Here is a 19,850-nt window from a genome sequence, read left to right on the forward strand (position 1 = left end):
TTGAAAAACCGAAGGTGAAAAAGAGCTGTCATGCTGGAGTACTCTTTAATTTGAAGATTAACAATTTCTAATTCCTTGTATCAAAACTAAACAGGTCCTTGTTTATCTCTATCAAGGCTTTTTTATTTTATTATTTTTGGAAACAATATTAGTTTTAAAGGGACGCTAGAGTGAGATTATCAATGACCAGTTCAACAAAGACAAACAACTCATATAATTTTATTCAGTACTAAAAATTACAGATTTATATGTGACAACATATAAATAAATTTCTATTACAATAAATTGATACTCTGAATTAAGAGCATATAACAAAAATATTTATTTATTTATACACAAGCAGAAAGGCATGTGCTTTGTTTAGGGGTCAATTTTGATTCATAATTTACATTTATATTGATGACTGCTACAATCAGGTATAGAGGCACTTAGATATTTCTAAGTTCCATCTGTGAAAATATGCTCTTAGGCACCTTGCCTGTAATCTCAGTACTCTGGCCCCATCAAGGTCAGAGTGGTGTCTGTAATACAGGTAATATAATAATAAAATATAAAATAATGTGTTTGCCTCCACAGGTGCCCAGCTTTAATCTCTAATAGCCTACTTTGGAGAATAACCTTGAGGTGGTAACAACTGTACCAATTCTTATCAAAAATTAACAACTTTGGGCACCTTGGCTTTAGGTCTCTGCTCTTTGGGCACATCCAGTACATCTTCGTGGTCTGCACTCATTCCCTTTGCCCAGCGACCAACTGTGATGATCCGATCTGTAGAGAGATTTAAAAATAAAAAAAATCAAGATATAAAAACAACAATAATCAAACGCTTCCACTTAGAGTGGTATCGGTTTAGCAAAGGAACTAGTTTTGACATGAATAATCACAAGGAGAGACGACTCCATCACTGCAGGAAAGTGAGCAATTCTGTAATTGATTAGAATCCTTGATTTCCGAGTACCACAGGCAATTTCTCATCCCAATTAGGGAAATGCAGCAGCTACTTTGCAATGCACAGACTGATGAGAGAGCTCCCTCACTCCTTCCCGAGTTCATCACTGAGGACTCAATGATTCCAAGAGCCCGTGAACAGCAAGAGTTAGGAGACATCCGTTTTAAATGCACAAGATTCCACCTGCAAAATTATACAGCATCTGCTTGTCAGTTTTGCCATTTGGGAAAGTGGCAATGCTCCCAGGAGGGAGAATTCAAACCCCACTTCATCATTTCAGTCTCACTCCTACACCATATAAAGATGATCTCCTTCTAGACAGGATTATAAACAAGAACTCCTGGCTTTCCCATTTAAACATCTGGGCAAGAGAGTCAAACTGGGAGGACGCTGTCATGAGCTCAGACTACAGAAAATGAAAAGAAACGTGCTTTTCCTCTAAGAAGCTCTCTGGGGGGGGGGAGGTGTCCCACGCCTTTTCCTTACTTTTATTTTTGGTGTGTGTATGTTGTGAGCTCATGTGTGCGGGTACACATGCACATGTGTGTGTAAGCATAGGGAGGCCAAAATACAACCAGGAGCCATGCCATAAGCACCACCTACCTTGATTTTGAGACAGGGTCTCCCAATAGCCTGACTCATCAGGCAGGGGAGTCTAACTGCGTAGCAAGCCCAGGAATCCACCTCCCTTTGCCTCATTAGTGCTCAGACCTACTGCATTCACCACCACTCCCAGCTTGTTAGTCAGTTCTGAGGGCCGGACACAGGTCCTCATGCCTGGGCCACATCCCCGAGCCTGTTTTGCTTTCTTTAACACAAAATTATCTCTATATATTCTACCTAATCCTGGCAAACTAAGGGAATAATAATCTCTCCTTCCTCAGAAGTCTGCTGCACCCAGCCATGAACACTTACCAAGTTCTTAATGATCAAGGCTAATATTTCACTGGAAAAAAAAAAAAAAGGACCAGCAGATGCTGTGTTGATAACACATTTTTAATAAGTTTAACAGCGTTTTACAATCATCTGGGAACACGCAAAGCAAAGCACAAGAGGACCCTCAGGCTTAGGAATTTTAAAAATTAATTTTGTATTTGAGTTTTATCTTAGGAAGCAATATGGTTTTGCTAAGTAAGAAAATAAGTCCTAGTATAATTACCTTCATTTCTGAGCAAACATGAAAGCTTGGAAGATTCCTTTCGCAATAGACTCCTGCAGAACCAGCTCACTACCCCTGAGAGCAGATCTGATGCTCGGGAATTCAGGGCTGTGCTGACTGCTTACAGGAAGTGGCAAGGTCACTGTCATAGTGCAGAAGCAGCTGTCTGCAGTCACCAGTGCCTCTCTGAGTTGTTACTAATGGAACTTAGTGAGTGCAGAGAGAAACACCCCTTATGAACAGAAGTCCAGGCGCTCACCTGAGTTCTGATTTTCAGGGCAATCTTTCTTAAAATGTTCCACGGAGCCACAGAGTTTACAGCCACCACCTAGTAAAAGAACAGAGTCACTGAGTGCTATATGACCCTGGCAGGGCTTGCAATATTCATGAGTAATTTCATGTCTTATTTGATCCCACATCCCTGATGACTGTAGAGGCAGCTGGAGTCAGAAAGCAGTGGGTACCACTACTCCTTTTAGTAACTCACTTGCCACTCCAGAATTTCTAAACACTCATTGGTACTAAGCCTCTCCTTGTACCTGACCTTCCAGACAGAAGTAAAGAAGAAGAACATGACAGAAGGCACAGAAGTCTAGAGGGGACCCACAGAGAGAGTCATGGTGTGGAGCCTTCAGCTGGGACTAAAACTTGTATGCAGGTACATGTTTGCATCCTGAGGAGGATGCCCACAGTTTCCATCCAGTGGACCCCCAAAGGTTAGTAAGCATCACTGCTCTACCTGATAGGTCGGGCGGGGTGTCACTTACTCAGGCAAATCTGTTTCAGTGCCTTCATCTGCTCAGGATGGTGAGCTACAACATGTAGCTTTTTCCAGCAAGGGTGTTTCCCATAATAATCGGGCCTTCTCATGATCATTGTGTGAAGTGTCTCATCAGAAAGTGTCCCCGCAGGATGTTAACCTGCCTCTCATGTATCAGATGCACTTCTCTTGTTTTACAACAACAAAAACAGAAACATTCCAATCTGGCTAACCATGAAAAGCCATTCTTGCTCACAAGTCAACTTTCCAGGTCCTTCTTCATGCCAAGGTGAAGACAGAAGAGGCCCTTGACTAATTCATACACTTTAAAAATGATGAAGGCCATAACTGAACAAGATCTACGATGCCACTGACTGTAAAGTGTGTCATTACTTCACTAGGCAACAAAGATGTCAATCACATAGGACCCACCAATGGCATGATACATTCTGACTTCAGATATAAAACGGTGGAAAGCGGATCTTAGAATCAATAAAACCAAATTTCCTTATCTCCATTTTACAGGTGACAAACTGAGGCAATGTCAGTTCACTAATTTGGCAAAGACCTGAGCTGATAAGTGGTATTGAGTCTGACTCCAACAGCTACATGTTAATCCACTGAACCCTTGGGAAGGAGGACCTCAAGATAGGGCACAAGATGCCTAGGACCTAATGGCACCAGCCCAAGAAAGAATGTTACATGAAGCCCCAGGTCATGAGTAAGGAGAAATTTCAGAAACAAATATCACAACAAAACAGGACAACATACACCATCGTCTCTAGCAGAATGGCGAGCTAACGACGACGTTAGCACACTGCATGGCTTTTGGAATCGTTTACTACTTAGAGATTAAAACTCTGTGCTTCTTTTGAGCTTAAACACCCACAGATGTTAAATATTTTCTCACAAATAATGCCGAAGCAAGGAATCTGAAAATTATGTCATAGTTTTTCCTGATTTATTAATAAATCAAACTAGAGTACATGAATAGCCCAGCACAGAATAAGTACTTGGTAAAGGCACTCGAGGTTTCATCTTTTCAACAATTTATTAAAAAAACAGATAAAACATGTAAAAACATGGTAACTCTGAGCAATGGTGCACATGTCTGAGACATGAGGGTAGCAACACTTACCATCAGCATAGACTCCTTTGGTATTATCAGGACAGGATCTGGACAGGTGTCCCATTTCTCCGCAGACAAAACATTTTGCAAAAGGAAATTCACCTGTAAGATTCAATGTTCTCATTATTTTACTCTGTATATGACAAGCTGTATAAGTCACACCACTTTAAAACACCGTAAACAGAAAAGACATCTTTTTACCAGGTTGGCTATTTAATGGTCACCCTCCCTCACCACCAAACAAGAAGCTCAGTGAGAACATACCAAGCGCGGGGTCCACGTTAGCTCTGCACTTTGTCATCTCGTGCTCCGTGGACCCGCAGCGATAGCAAATGCCGGTGCCCATGTCCTGACTCTCTAGAACAGCTGGGCAGTCAGCAACCCCATGGCCAGGTTGTCGACAGTGGAAACATACCTGAGGAAACAAAATATGAGTCTCCATATTGCTAAACTACTCTCCTGCCTGTACTAATTTTTCATCAAAACTATCTTTATTTTGCATTTTAAAGTTTAAAAAAAAAAAAAAAGAATCAGTATTGTATCTGTAGAAGAAAGTACTTTCCACATTCCCAAACAGTCAAGTGTCATTTCTATCACAGGAGCCTAACTGCTTCTTAGAACTAATTCCACTAATACATTAATATCAGTCACAAACTTATAAATGGCTTTGTAGGAGGCAATAGTTCAACTGAATTGAACAAGTATGGCTCACACATCTTTTACTAAGGATTCCTGCACCAGAGACAAAAGGCGTGTTTGGGGAAGGGTCTCCATAGAATCAGACAATAGATAATCAGCACTTTTATTTTTAAATTTCATAGCTGAACGAAGCTGGGTTCTATGTCTCCACTGTGATTCCGATTATAAGGTATGAGCTGTTCAGGTAGGTCCAGCAGTGCACACAGCTGTGTTACAGTGGCTGAGTGGAGTGGCCCAGGAGCCAAGGTTTATCAGTGCTGGGAGGTAGCATTAAAGTGTGGGTAAGAAACTGTGGCACCGGAGATCCACAGTGTTAAGACAGCATTGAGGACACTCCACTGGCCGGCCTGCCTACAAAGCGCAGGTCTATAGTTAGTAGTAGAGTTAGTAAGAACAGGTCAAGAAATCACTAGAATAGCTGTCTGCCACAGAAACAGAACAGTTAGACAAACAGCATGAAAGAAAAACCCTATCTAAAAGAAAAGGTCAAGTCGTCACTGGCCAAATGCTGTTACAGAAAATCTCAAAATGGGGACTCTGACATAACATTAACATGCAGGCCAACTGCTTCAAAACATTAAGGACATGATAACCTGGCATACTCAGTACTGCCTGGTTCTGCTGCAGGCCCAGCATGGCGGGGCAAACATCCTGGTTCTGCTTCAGGCCCAGCATGGTGGGGCGGACATCCAAGCAATGAAAGCCACCTCCAACCTGGGGTATCTAGAGGTTCTTTTGACAGCTATTTGAAACGGTATTACCATAAGGCAGTGGTAGGGCAAACATAGGTTTTGAACTCAGTTTGACTGTCACCTCCAGCTCGGACCAAGTGGCTTTCATCAAGTTACTTAACCTAGACATACTTTTGTGTTGTCTGCCTGTAAATAGGGAAATACTATATCATGTGTGCATTGTTGCTGTGACAACTAACCAGTATACTGTGTGTGTGTGTGTGTGTGTGTGTGTGTGTGTGAGAGAGAGAGAGAGAGAGAGAGAGAGAGAGAGAGAGAGAAAGCACAAGCCTTAAAAGCTGTATTAGGACAGCAGCAATTGGGCTTTGTTAAAACATGTGCCGTGTGAACAGACGAGTGACACTTTCTAGTCACACGAAGAAGTAAATAACATACAGCCATGATCGCACCATTGCATTCTTCTTTGCCGCCTGTCGCTTTAACCGCCTTCCTTCCCGTCGACTGTCCTTCTTTAAGGCCACTGCAATTTCTTCCCTTACTTCCCGGCTGTCGGCGGCGGCTATCAGCTGTCCATTGTGAAGCACCTGTGAGCTCTGTTTCAGGTACTCCATGAATCCATTCACGTCTTCGTTCAAGTATTCTTTTTTCTTTTTGTTCTTTTTCCGTCTTGCTTGAGGGGCATCGTTTCTAAGGGACAGCCCACTGCTTTGACATTGCTTATGATCTGGCAGGTTTTGGCTTGCTCTCTCTGCAGGGCCCTTCTTCATGTCCTCCCATGATGTCGCTGACAAGGGCCTCTTACTATTTGAAGTAGTAACTCTAGCCCACCTGGTCATGGTTGGATCAGAGGTACTTTACTAACCTGTAAGATAATAGTAATTAATTAAAAATTGAAGAGATACAGAGAGGTCATTACTATCAAATATACTCATGTTTTAAACTTTAAACCATTAAAACTCTTCGTTTAGGTATTGTCACAGACATATATGCTGTGTAGACATTTCTCCAAAGTAATTTTGGTACTGATCAGAAAGGTCCCATTTCAGTTGAAGAAAACAACACATGCTTGCTTAAAACTTGAAAGTATTTTGCCAACAAATGATTTTTAAATTAGAAATCATATATAAATACTGTAAATGGCCCTCTCATATCCTGCAGTTTTCCTGGTCATTTCTTTTCCTACCTTTAAACCCTAGTCTACTTTCTCCAGATCTACTTGCTTAGTTTGTCATTTCAATGCAACAACTTGCAAAGTACATTAGTAAACATACAAAAGTCTTGTCCTCGCCCGTCTTTCCCCCGAAGATGTGTAAAGGCAGTCTATAAAGTGTCTGCAGTCACGTGATAGTCTTATTAATGAGGGTGATTGCCATTTGCAGGTACAACGGTTTTAAATCATTTTAATCACTCCATTTTAGTGATTCAAATTGTAAAATAAACTTCATACTAAGAAATCTTGTTCGTGTACCCTTGATAAATATGCATAAATAGAGGTTTTTATTTAGAGTATAGATGTGAGCATTTTTTTTTTAAAGCAGTGTATTTGAAGATGAATTATTTGGCTCCAACATAAAACTGAGTATTTTACTCTGCATGCCAGCAAGCAATTCCGAGAACGGTTTCTTTTTCTTCTTCTTCAATGAATGAATACACCAGACACAACCAAAGGATTATTCCAACTACTTTCAGGGCAGCATCCTGTGAGCCAGGCAACTTAGCGCCTGCAGTCTGCAGCATGCCTTCAGGCCGGTGAGTGACGCTGTACGCCACTTTACAGTTGCACTGGGGCCCCGTCACCAAGAGGGCGGATCCTCCTCCCGTACACCCGGGATGTGAGGCTCCGGGTGTTAGAAGGGTGACTCGGGACAGCTGGACAGCCCCGATGCTCCCGCAAGCGTAGCTTCGCTTCTCCATGCCCGGCCCAGCAGTGCGCCCCGCGGGCACCCTAGTAGGTCTGCGAGGCCCGCACCCAACTGCGGAGCCGGGCGATCGGACAAGCTCCCAGGCTCCGTCCTCGCGATCTCCCGCAGGAGTCCGGCTCCAGCCGGCCAAAGTAGCACAGCGGCCCGCACACCTCAACCGGTGGCGCCCGCGGAGCTCCTTACCCTGTCTTGAATCCTCCAGAGCAGCTGAGACAACGAGCCAGAGAAGCCGAGCTCCGGACGAGGGCGCCGCCATAGAAACCGAGACCGGAAGTTCACCTTCCCCTAGCGTCACTTCCGGCAGGACAAGCCAGTTGTAGCGTGAGGCGTTTATGGGTCTTAAGGCTGGCGGAAAAAGTGGCCAAGTGCAAGCTTGTGAGTCGTGTATTGTTTGCAGGGCGCTGCACTGCATTCCGGGGACGCAAAGATGACGAGAGCTCACTCTGTGCCATCCGAGAATGTGCAATCTAGAGGGAGAGATAGACGAAAGGACTCTTGGGAGTAAGGTCTTCCTTACGATGTCCTTTGAACTGGACTTTAAAAAATACAAAACTGTGTGGAAATTGGCTGTGGGAGAGAGCCGAGGTTCCGCAAAGGTGTGAGCTCAGTAGGAGTCTCACTAAGATACAAGTCTGAAGAGACCTTTGGAGCGCCTGTTGGTTCTGAGTACTTCATGATTGCCCTGCCTGGACCTAATTGAACATTCATACTGTGTGGGCAGAATTCATGTTTCAAGAAAATTCTAGTCCTCCGTCCTATTAGTGCCCTCCGGGAAACCACCCCCAGTTATGTTCAATAAGAAATGTCATGGACATACACGTCCACTTCCTCTGACCCTCTGCTCTTCTTGCCTTTTGTCTGTACCGACTGTCCTGTCCCTTGTCTCAGCTTGCACAGTGTTGGCCCAAATTACTGCAGCTCATCTGAGCAGACTTTTTTTTTCTTTTTGCGCCCTGCATAAATTATTTTTCTCAAGTGAACTTTTGAAAATGTAAGTCAGAGCGCCAAATCAAATTGATGCCTTCCTGCTTTTTTTTTTTTTTTTTTTTTTGAGACAGGGTTTCTCTGTATAGCCTTTGGCTGTCCTGGAACTCGCCTTCCTGCTTAAAACCCATCTTTTCTCACTGTTGGCATGATATTCAAACTTTGGAGCTTATGGTGTCATCTCTGTTCTATTTGAGCTCTGTACAAAGGGGCCTTCCTCGTTTTCTTAAGTGGACGCCGTACTTGTTTAGCGTCAGGATTTACATATGCTGTTCTGCTTGCATAATACTCCGGTTTCTTTAGTTATGTTCTGTTTCAAGACTTCCAAGATTTTATTCTTATCTAAGCCTCCTAGATATCTTCTCCCACTAGACAGTCAGTATGACAGGTCATGCTTTTTGATACTTTTCACAATGGACTGTATAATAAGTTTTACTGTGTCCTGATTGCCTCTCAGGTAATTGATTCCCATTCCTTACTATATCTGTTAACTGGATAAAGAACTAAAATGGGCCCAGTTTTTCCTCAAAGGAAAATCAATGTCAGAAAAATATTGTGATTTGGTATATTAAATACCACAAATGTTCCAGAAAGTTTAAAAGTACAAAAAAAAAAAAAAAAAAAAAAAAAAAAAAAAAAAAAAAAAAACCAATCCTCTAGCTGTTGGGAAGTGAACTGCTTAAGGATGGGTGATGTGGCCAAGTGTAGTGATGCACGATTTTAATCCCAGCACTCCCTAAACAGAGGCAGGCAGATCGCTGTGAGTTTGAGGCCAGCCTGGTCTACAAATCGAGTCCCAGGACGGGCAGGGCTATTCAGAGAAACACTGTCTCTAAACACAAGACAAAACAAACAAAGATGTGTGATAATGCCCCTGGTATTATAACTTAGTGACCTTGACTCCAACCTACTAACAACTCTGTGAGGTTTTATTTTCTGTGGGTGCCTAGCCTTGAACACAATGTACACCACTAGATGGCGCATTCAAAAATGTGTCCTTTTAATGCGAAAGTTCCTTGAAGATCTGATTTCTGGGAGTGAGGGAAAGCTTCTGTTTTGATTAGTAGTTGAGGAAGCAAACAGTAGTGTAAATCCTTTGGGATGCACGAGGAAGCGTTAGTATTCCTACTAGTAATAGCTACTTTTTACTGAGTATGTCTACCAAGTATCCTGGGAGGTAGCTGTTGTTTTCTCCACTGAACAACTAGGAAATAAACCCAGAGAGCTAAAGTCACTCAGGGTCACACAGGCTGTAAAAAACAAAATGAAACTTTGAACCAAGATCTCGGTTTGTAGTTATGTACTCTACTCTTCTGAAATGCTGCAGATCATTGTCTACTTGAACTTACTTTAAATACGCTTTATTGTGTTATCTATGCCAATGTAAGACTTAGGGGTGTGTTACTTATAATTCAAGAGATTATATTTTATTCTATTTCTCTTTTACGTATTGATACGTTATAAACATTATTTCATGACAAAATGTAAATTAGAAAAATGTTAAGTGAGGAGCCAAGGGTTTCATTATCAAGGGACATGCTTCATTTTTTTACATTGTAAAGCATCTGTATTCATTAGTGTTCTCTAGAGGAGCAGAACTGATAGAGTGAATATATATGTAATATATATGATAAAGGAGTGTTTTATTATTACTTTGTATATATGAAACTCACTATGCAACTCAACAATAGCTGTCTACCAATGGGAGATCAGAAATTCATTAGTTATTCAGAGCACAGGCTGAATGTCTCAGCTAGTCTTCAGAATACACTGGAATCCTGAAGTAGGCTTCAATGCCGTTGAAGGAACGCCAGCCAGAGCAAGCAGGCAGAGACAGCAAGCTGTTTTTGTTTATGTCCTTTATATAGACTGCTAGCAGAAAGGTGTGGCCCAGATTAAAGGTGGATTCTCCCACCTCAAAAGAGATGGATTAAAGGTGTATCTTTTCCCATCAAAAGATCCAAATTAAAAAATAGGTCTTCCCACTTCTTAAGATTTAATTAGGAAAATCCCCTTACAAGTGTACCCAGGCACTTTTGTTTTAGTTAATCCCAGATGTAGTCGAGTTGACAACAAAGACTAGCTACCACAGTATTTTAAATAGGACACATGATAAGAAGTAACATGCCAAGTATGTAACATATAATGTTTATAACCATATAAATAACATACCTTTGTCAACTTTACCCAGTTTAAGACACTGACCACTGCCACATATTCTTTTCATTATATTAATGTAATTTTAACATGGACAGTATGTGTTTATGTGTCAAACAAAAAGAGTTTATATGATGATATGAACGTTGAACCATTTCTCATCCTGATGGTACTATAAATCCCAGACATTGTAAAAGCTACTGTGAGATTCAGAAAAATAAGCAAGTAGCTATGAAGGCCGTTCAGAATCTATAGACAGAAGCACATGATGGAATGTCCCCTTCAGTACATGTTTGCAGAAAGGATGTTTGCACCGAGAGTGGGCCTCAGGCCTAGGCTGCATAGCATGATATGAATACACCATAATAGAATCTGAGGCACCATCTTTCATTCTGTAAGACCATCCAACAGTCATATGTGGGGGACTGTAAAGGCAGGGAACTCTGAAAACAAGCTCTCTGCTTCTGTATGTAAAAGACTGGCCTCTGAAACACCGCGCACAAGACAAACTCAGAAGCTTTAAAATGACCTGAGATTGGAATTGCCACCCACAAACCATGAGATGAAATTGACAGTACAATTTCACATTAATTGCTTGCTTGCTTGTTTTTTTTTTTTGTCATTGTTGAGAAATAAAACAGAATTGAAGTATGTACAAAATAACATCCACCATGTCCAGGATAAAATCTAAAATGGTTTTGATACACAAAGAACTAGAACTCAGACACAATGCTAGAAACAAAATTTTGTTATCTGATATGTGCCACGTGGTCCTTATTTTCGCCTACATTGTTGGTTTCCTTCCTCAATTACAAAAGTCTTAAGCATCATGTCTTAATTTCTGAAGTAGAAGGAAAGGTACCTGAAGTGTCTGGAAGGACAAAACCATTAGTGCGAGTTGTTTAAAGTTGCTAAACAATAAATAAGAACAATATGCACTTGTATTGTTCCCAGAAAAGGTTTAAACCTTTCTTCATATTCTTTTGCTTTAAAGTGGCAAAGAATAGGATTGAAACACTAATTGCAGAAATGATGAGGCCATCTAACTGTGCTTGCCCTCAGCCTCTCAGGACGTCTCTCAAACTCAAGTCCCTAATCACGAACTAGAAGTCATCATGTCAAGTGCTTCAAAGGAGTGCTTACACCATGTTTCGAAGAAGTGGTGAGATTGGCAAGCCTTCTTGCATTATCTGAAGTGAGTACTTCCCTCCTCCTGTGTCTGAAGAAATGATACTGGGTGTGAGCTATCCATTTACAGGGAATGATGGGATTTCATCAAGAAAAACACAAGAAAACACATCTACTGTTTCCAGTACCTTGTTAGGTGTCAGGATGAAAATGACAGAGTTTTTGACTTTAAATAGCCAGCAGCTTGTAAAAGTAAGCTATGCAGACTTTATAATAATTTATAAAGTCTAATTTATGAATAAGATTATAAATTTACCAATTTATAATAAGATTATAAATGCCACATAACAGCAATGAAAGAATAACAGGGATGATATAGATTTCAATACACTGATCATTCTTGGAAGGTCTTAAGAAAACCTAAATATAGTATATTGCAGCAGCTGCAGCGGCTAGAGGAGAAATTAGGGAGGTAGCAAGACAGATCCCATTTTAAAGGTAAGTGCCCAGTGTCACTGTCCTCCCCAGCAACCTGCAAATACACCCCTCCCACCCTGTCTGATGGGCACACACAGAGAGAGAGAGAGAGAGAGAGAGAGAGAGAGAGAGAGAGAGAGAGAGGAGGAAGAAGAGGTGGAGGAGGAAGAAGAGGAGGAGGAGGAGAAGGAGGAGAGAAAGCAGAGGAGCTTTGGGAACTAATAAATAACCTACCTAATCTAAACCTTGGGATAAAAACATCAATTTATGGTGTAGGGTGACATAACTTAAGAGGACTGTAAAGTAGAATAGACATAGCCTTCCAAACACTCTGGCATAACAAACAAATGAGCATGGGAAAAGAAGAGCATGGATATCTTATTCTGTGCATGATTCATTCTGGGATGTGATGGTGAGGTGCATGTGGTCTCCAGAGGACCCTGTGATCCAGTGGCAAAGGCTGACACGGATGCTGATATGCCTGGGAGAGGGAAATGAGCAGGGTAAATGTGAAGGCCTGCACAAGTGTGCACACGACTGCCCAACTGGGCAGCCAGCAGAGAGCTTCACATCAGAGCATCAGCTGCACGGCGTGTGTGCTAAGTGTACCCTGGAGAGGAGCAAACCAGACGGGAGACCTCATTAAGATCAGACCCACAAGCATAGTGTTCAGTCTCGGCATGTTGCTGTCTTTCCTATATTGGATATTTGTTTTTAAAGCTGGTGTTTGGATGGTGGTGATGGTTATGAATGTAGGTGTGCGTAGTGACACCGAACTATGTGTGTAAAATCACAAAGTGGTAAATTTGCTGTTAGGTGGATTTTACTCCTGGCATTTAACCTTCTTAAGACTGTCGAGCCTGTTTGTTTTTAAGCCATGATTGCCCTGAAGCACATTTTCACAAGTTTAATTTACTTACTACTTAAAAATCTGTTCTTAAATTTATGATCAAGTTTTTTTCATACATAATTTTTTTTTTCCAATCACAATATCCATCAGTGTGAATGTAGAATGTGCTGTTACACAATAGGACATTTTTCTTTGTTTGAGACTTGTTTTCTCTGTGTAACCCTGCCTGTTCTGGAGCTTGCTTAGTAGACCAGGCTGGCCTTGAACTCACAGAGATCTGCCTGTCTCTGCCTCCAAGGCTTGTGCAACCACTGCCCAGCTAGGGCATTTTTAATACTGATAATACTTGCTGGTTATTGAGCATCTTATGTTCTAAAACTTCCTAAATTATGAATTGTAAGACTCGTGTTATACTGTAACATAGACAGAAATAACTCAGGAGATTGAGGAGCTGGGGGGCTTCACTAACATTAGATTTGTCAAAACAGGATCAAGCATGTAAAACAGGTAATCCCAGAAGTCTTCCTGGGGTTGTCCCCTAATTCACTTTATTATTTTCCAGGAAAATATGAAAGTACATACCGATAACTGATAAACACGGCATTTCCTTCACAAGCTAAACTGCTGCTGAACTTCCTGCGGGTGCTTGGCTCTCTACCTCGAACTTTTGGTGAGCATATATGGAGACTAACACTGAAAAACATCACTTTAAAAACATGATGGAATCTGCAAGAGGAAAACATCACAGCAGTGCAGAGAAATGTTCATCACAGGGAGAACAACTAAGTACGGCTTCTATTTGTTCCTTAACTAAAAAGGTTAGCAAAGCACAGGTAAGTCGGTGTCTGCTTTCACTAGACTAGTCTGGCGGGCCATGCAAGGGAACACTGCAGAGACGCCCGATGGACAGCTTGAATGTGTGTAGCTTCAACAACATCTTAAAGAACGAAAACTTTCCACCTGTCTACCAACGAGAGGCGTGATTGCACTGCTAATTACTTTGTTGCCTGATGAACAAAATACATCTCAAAACCTCAGTAACAACCCTCTTTTATTCATTAAAGTCTTCTTGCACCTCGTTAATCTTGATGGTATAATCGAGCTCTGATTGAAGTGCACCTGAATGCAGTTAGCGCCTGTTAGTACTGCTGAGTTCCTGAGAATTCAGGCCACGGCCGTGGAGTGATCACATTCCAAATGTCTCTTTATCTCTGTTTCCTGCTCGTCTGTGTCGGGGCAGCACATTGTAGGAGCCTCCACTCCTCTTCCTTGACCATTTCCATAAACTGCTTTTATGCTGAGTTGTGTGCAAACAAGAAGTTTTGTGTGTGTGATGATGCCAAGATTCAACAGTCTTCCTCCCCAAATCATCAGATGGAAGGCATACGTCGACTGCCCTAATCAAATGCATTTTGGAATCCTGGGGAGTCTGTCATAGCTAATAAAAACTAAATGATAAAATCAGTTCAGTGCATTTATGTCTCATAAAACTAATTTTAAAATGCTTTTTTAAATCTTGCTTTTAGAATACCACAGTAGCATCTTTTTAAAGTTTTTTTTTTGGATAGTTCATAATGCTATCTTAAGGCTTCTATTGCTGTGATAAAACACTATAATCAGAAGCAGCTTGGGGAGGAAAGAATTTGTTTAATCTTACAGTTTATAAATCCATCACCAAGAGAAGCCAGGTCAAAAACACAAGGCAGAAACCCAGAGGCAGAACAGAAACAGAGCCGATAACAGCAGTCTTCCTCAGCCTGTCGGGCCTGATCCCTTTAGCAAAACTCTTATGTCCAAAAAATTGTTCACATTACAATTATATAACAGTAGCAAAATTGCCATCATGAAATAGCAACAAAAATAATTATACAGTTGAGGGTCACCACAACCTGAGGAATTGTATTGATGGGTCACGGCATTTGGAAGGTTGAGTACCGCCGCCATAGAGGCTCACGGTGTATTGGTTCACTTCTCGTGGCTTGCTCAGGCTGCTTCGTTATAGCAGTTTCCCAAGGGTCTCGGGCCTTGGTCCTTGTCATGGCAAAGCTTTCATTCTCTGGTCCAAGTTTACTGACAACGAGCAGTGTGTACGAAACTAACAACTATATCTTTCTCCTCCCAGCTCCCAGTTTATAGCCAGAGACTGCTCACCTATAGAGATCTCTGAAGAGAGTAGCTAGCCCCTCCCCCAGTGCTGTATGTAACAAACACACCGAGGAGGTTCCAGATTGGGGGGTAGTGGGCTCCACTCCATCAGTGTACACACACCTCCCTTGACCCCAGCGTTTCTGTATGTGTGTCCCTTTCTTCATTTCCTGGCTTCTGCTAGTCAAGAGTTCAAGGACCAAGTTGAGCTGGACACGTCACTAGAGCAGTCTTCCCTAAGACCTGTGACCTCCTCAGATATGAGCTTTTGATCAGTTTACAGAATCAGGCATGGATTTATTTCGGTGGACTGGACCTTAAACCGTACTGGAAAGGAGCTGGCTTAACCAGCAAACATTCTGACCACTATTGCACCAGCGAACGTGAGCCTGGCAGATTGGCATCGTAGCATGCTGAGTCTACGTCTTAGAAAGACCACTGATGGATTTTGCTCCCCCAGCAGCTTTCAGAGAACTATCAGTCGCTATGAATGACAAGCAGCAGAGAGAAGGCTTACCGCTTAGTTCCAGCTTGACTTCTTTGTGTCCTGCATTCAGTGTATGGGGTTTCCGGAAGTAGAACTTTACTGCATAGTTCTGGTGAGTGACCAATAAAAATGGAAAGACCATGTATTGGTTTGGGGTCATTTGGGTGCTTTCTGCCCAACAACTCATAGAAAAATATTTCACAGCCAGCAATGGGATTTTTGTTTCAAAACCCATGGCTTCTGAGAGCAATAATATGAACTCAATCAGTGTGCCTCCATTAAAACTCTATTTAAAGGTATTTTGAACAATAGTAGTTCTCTGTTTCCGTTCTAGTTGATGGGGGTGAACCTGGGAGAGTAGAGCCTAAAAATTAGGCAGACCAAAGTCTCATGCAGTAGCTAACTTTATTCAGCGCGTTAGATTAGAATTTAAATTCTGGGAGTCAAGCAAGGTCACATGGGCAAAGTTCACACAAGTTCAAGCTGTAAACAGCTGAGGGTAAGGCGTGTTCAAATGAATTTAGGCTTATACAGTCATAAGGGCAAGCCATGCTTTTAGATACCATCTGATCAAGATGAATAATGTAAACCCACTTCTAGTCACTGCTGGGGGGGGGGAGGGGCATGGAAACACATTCCAGGAACAGTTTGGTCCTCGGAGAGCTGAGGTCTGAGCACTCTTGTCCCGTTCCCTTGGAATTTTCTCACAAGCACTCAGAATTCTCCCCACACAGTTTCATTCAGCGACCCTGTTCTGACAGCTTCCCATGTTCCCCCCACTCATCCTTAGTTTTGATTGAACTTTCCAAACCTCCACCTTTCCCCTGTCCTTCTGGCTCCACCCTCATGGAGGCTTTTCTGCCCTCCCCCCCATTTCTGTTCTCCACTTTCTGATGACAGGTTTTAAATCTTCTTCCTCAATGCTTCTCTTCTTGCTCCTGTCTTCTTATACATACTCATTCCAACTTGAAGATGTGCCATAGCATAAGCAGAGGACCTATGTCAGACCCCATAGGCTCCCCGATCTCTGAAAGCCCTCTTTGAGTCCCAGTCTGTTGATTCTGTGGACCTTGTTCTCTTGGTGTTCCTGGATCCTCTGGATCCTCGGACCCTTCCTCCCCGTCCTCCACAGGACTCCTCGAGCCCCACTTCAAGTTTGGCTGTGGGGCTCTGCATCTGCTCCCAGCAGTTGCTGGATGAAGTATCTCTGGTCTCTTTAATGATGCATCTGCTAGGCTCCGGAGTCCCAGGATACTCTGTAGGCAGGACAAACTGTAGGTCAGAGGTTGTGTGGCTGGGTTGGTGTCCCAGTCCCTCTACTTGAGGTCTTGCCTGGTTACAGAAGATGGCTGGTTCAGGTCCCATGTCCCCCATTATTAGGAGTCTTTGCTAGGGTTACACCCATAGTTTCCATTGCATAGGTTTTCACCTCAATCCCAAATGCCCCCAATTCCAGTCATATCGCTCAGTATTTTCTCCCTCTCCCCCCAAGCTGTTTCCTCCTGTTTTTAACCCCACCTGACCCCAGTCCACCCTCAAAATTGATTCTATTTGCCCTTTCCAGAGAGATACCTGTTTCTTCCCTTAATCCCCATGCCCTTGTTATTTGGCCTCTTTGGGTCTGTAGACTGTGTCATGATCATCTTTTATTTTATGACTAATATCCACTAATAAGTGAGTGCAAGCTATGTTTGCCTTTTGAGGTCTGGGTTACCTCACACAGGATGATCTTTTCTAGTTCCATCCATTTGCCTTTGAAATTCATGATGTCATTGTTTTTAATAGCTGAATGATACTCCATTGTGTACATGCACCACATTTTCTTTACCCATATATAAGAAGGCTACTGATTTTTGTAAGATAATTTTGTTTCCAACTACTTTGCAGAAAGTATTTATCAGCTGAAGGAGTTTCCTGAGGGAAAAAAATTAAGGTCACTTATGTATACTGTCATACCATTTGCAAACACATTTCCTGTTTGTATACCCTTGATCTCCTCCAGTTGTCTTGTTGCTTTGGCTAAGAACTTTAGTTCTGTGTGGACTAGGTATGGAAAGAATGGGCAGCCTTGACTTGTTCCTGATTTTAGTGGAACTGCTTTGAGTTTCTATCCGTCTTTAGGTTGATGTTTGCTGTGGCCTTAGTGTAAATACCCTTTGTTCTGTTGAGGTGTGACTCTTGAATCCCTCATCTCTCTAGAACTCTTCTCATAAAGGGCTGCTAGGTTTTCTCAAAGGCCCCTTTTGCATTTAATAAGATGATTCTGTGATTTTTATCTTTCAGTTTGTTCACATGGTGGATTTTATTTATCAATTTACATACATTGAACCATCCCTGCATCTCTGGGTTGAAGCCTTCATGATCATCTTTTCAATGTACTTGGATTGGGTTTGCAAACATTTTCTTGAGAATGTTTGGTCTCCTTTGAAATGTTAGGCAATGTTCAAAAGGCCTTTTGTTGGTTTTATTCTACATAATAATTTGAGGAGTATTGGAATTCATTCTTCTTTGAAAGCCAGTAGACTTCTGTGCTATATTCATCTGATCCTGAACTTTGAGTTTTGATTGAGAGACTTTTAATTACTGCTTCTAATTTACTATGGATTATAGGTTTGTTTAAATTGCTCATCTGAACTTGATTTAAATTTGATAAGTAGTATATATTCAGAAATTTATCCATTTATTTTAGAATTTTTAATTTGATGGAGTGTGAGTTTTTAAAGTATGTCTTTATGATTCTCTGTATTTCCTTGGTGTCTGTTGTTATGTCCCCGTTTTGTCTCTAATTTTATTAATTTGGATCTTCTCTTGTGGTCCTTTTAATTAATTTAGCTAATGGTTTGTCAATAATATTGATTTTCTCAAGTAACCAGCTCTTTGTTTCATTCACTCTTGGTTTTTTTTTTCCCCTCATTTTCTTGATTTTAACCTTGGGTTTGATTATTTCTTATTATCTACTCATTTTGGGTATTGCATCTTTTTATTCTAGAGATTTCAGCAGGTATGCTGTTAAGTTTCAAATATGAAATCTGTCTCCCCTCCTTTTTCTTTACATAGGCACTTAGTGTTATAAATTTACCTCTTAGAACTGACTTCACTGTGTGCTATAGGTTTGGGTATTTTGTGTTTTCATTTTTATTCAGTTCTTTAAAGGTTTGGATTTCTTTCCTAATACACGTTTGACCCAGTTTTCATTCAGTAGTGAGTTGTTCAGTTTCTATGAGTCTGTAAACTTTCCATTGTTTCTGTTATTGTTGATAACCAGCTTTAATTCATAGTGGTCAGATGGGATATAGGGTGTTATTTTCAATTTCATTATATCTGTTGAGGCCTGTTTTGTGTCTGAGTATGTGGTCAATTTTAGAGAAAGTTCTATGAGCTTCTGAGAAGAAGAAATATCCTTTTGTGTTTTGGGTGAAATGTGCTGTAAACACCACCTAGGTCCATTTGGTTCACAACAGTTAGCTCCAGCATTTCTCTATTTGGTTTTATCTGGATGACCCATTTGTTGGCAAGATTGGGGTACTGAAGTCAGCCACTATCAGCATGGAAGGGTCAATGCGTGACTTAAGCTGTGACAGTGTTTCTTTTATAAAGTTGAATGTCCTTGTGTTTGATGTATAGATATTAAGGGTTGAAATGTCTTCTTGTGGATTTTTCTTTGAATGAATACGTAGGGCCCTTCTCTATCTCTTCTGATAAGTTTTGATTTGAAGTCTGTGCTATCAGGCTGGAAAGTGTTCATTTTTCACTCTGAGGTTAAATTTCTTGGCTGAAGTTTGCGTAGCTTTGTTGACAGGGTTGTTTGGGTTTTTGCAACTTATAAGCACAACTCTTCCTTCTAGGTCATGGTTTTGCTGGAGCATAATTGAGAACCCATAATAGTCACCAAAATATTTCCATTCTGGGTTGGTCTGAACTCCAGCATCTCTCAGTACTGGACACGGTCCCTGTTCTCCAATCCCAGGGATGCTCTCTGCTAGCAGCCTAGAGTCTTCCACACACACAAACAACTAAAGAGTCAGGCTACAACCTGAGAGGAATTTTAAAGCAGAGGTTTAGACACCTTTCTCCACTGCAGTCTTCTCTTAGACTTTAACTCCTTGAATCCACCTGTTCTCTCTGCCTAGGGAGTCATCAGAGGTTCATTGCTAAAAATTTCTTGTAAGCTCTCAGAGGAAAATAACACCTCACACACCCAAAGGAGTAGCTTTGTACCCAACTATAGAATTTTCATCACAAACTGTGAAGGTCAAAAAGCAGTGGAAGGAAATCCTTAAAGAGTTAAAGAAAAGAAAGAAAAACAGAGAAT

The 19,850-nt window shown here is 41.5% G+C and overlaps 1 protein-coding gene and 1 long non-coding RNA gene across 5 annotated transcripts; one reads left to right on the forward strand and one right to left on the reverse strand.

Moving 5' to 3' along the window:
* Nucleotides 1-203: 203 nt before the first annotated feature.
* On the reverse strand, nucleotides 204-7,597 carry Zcchc9 (zinc finger CCHC-type containing 9). The gene is made up of 6 exons (XM_076927132.1): nucleotides 7,494-7,597; nucleotides 5,838-6,250; nucleotides 4,262-4,412; nucleotides 4,007-4,099; nucleotides 2,368-2,436; nucleotides 204-768 (listed from the first exon to the last, which is right to left on the reverse strand). The coding sequence occupies exons 2-6, from the start codon at nucleotides 6,222-6,224 to the stop codon at nucleotides 650-652; spliced, it is 819 nt and encodes a 272-aa protein (XP_076783247.1). The 5' UTR covers nucleotides 6,225-6,250; nucleotides 7,494-7,597; the 3' UTR covers nucleotides 204-649.
* Nucleotides 7,582-14,370, forward strand: LOC143440381 (uncharacterized). 4 transcript variants are annotated; one of them, XR_013108104.1, is made up of 3 exons: nucleotides 7,582-8,751; nucleotides 11,446-11,646; nucleotides 13,469-14,370. It is a non-coding gene; the product is annotated as an uncharacterized LOC143440381 (long non-coding RNA). The 4 variants fall into 4 exon arrangements; XR_013108105.1 differs by having other exon boundaries at nucleotides 11,514-11,646; XR_013108106.1 differs by having other exon boundaries at nucleotides 7,582-8,301; nucleotides 11,514-11,646.
* The last annotated feature ends 5,480 nt before the right edge of the window (nucleotides 14,371-19,850 follow it).

This window comes from Arvicanthis niloticus, chromosome 29, assembly GCF_011762505.2.
Source record: "Arvicanthis niloticus isolate mArvNil1 chromosome 29, mArvNil1.pat.X, whole genome shotgun sequence".
NCBI lineage: Eukaryota > Metazoa > Chordata > Mammalia > Rodentia > Muridae > Arvicanthis > Arvicanthis niloticus.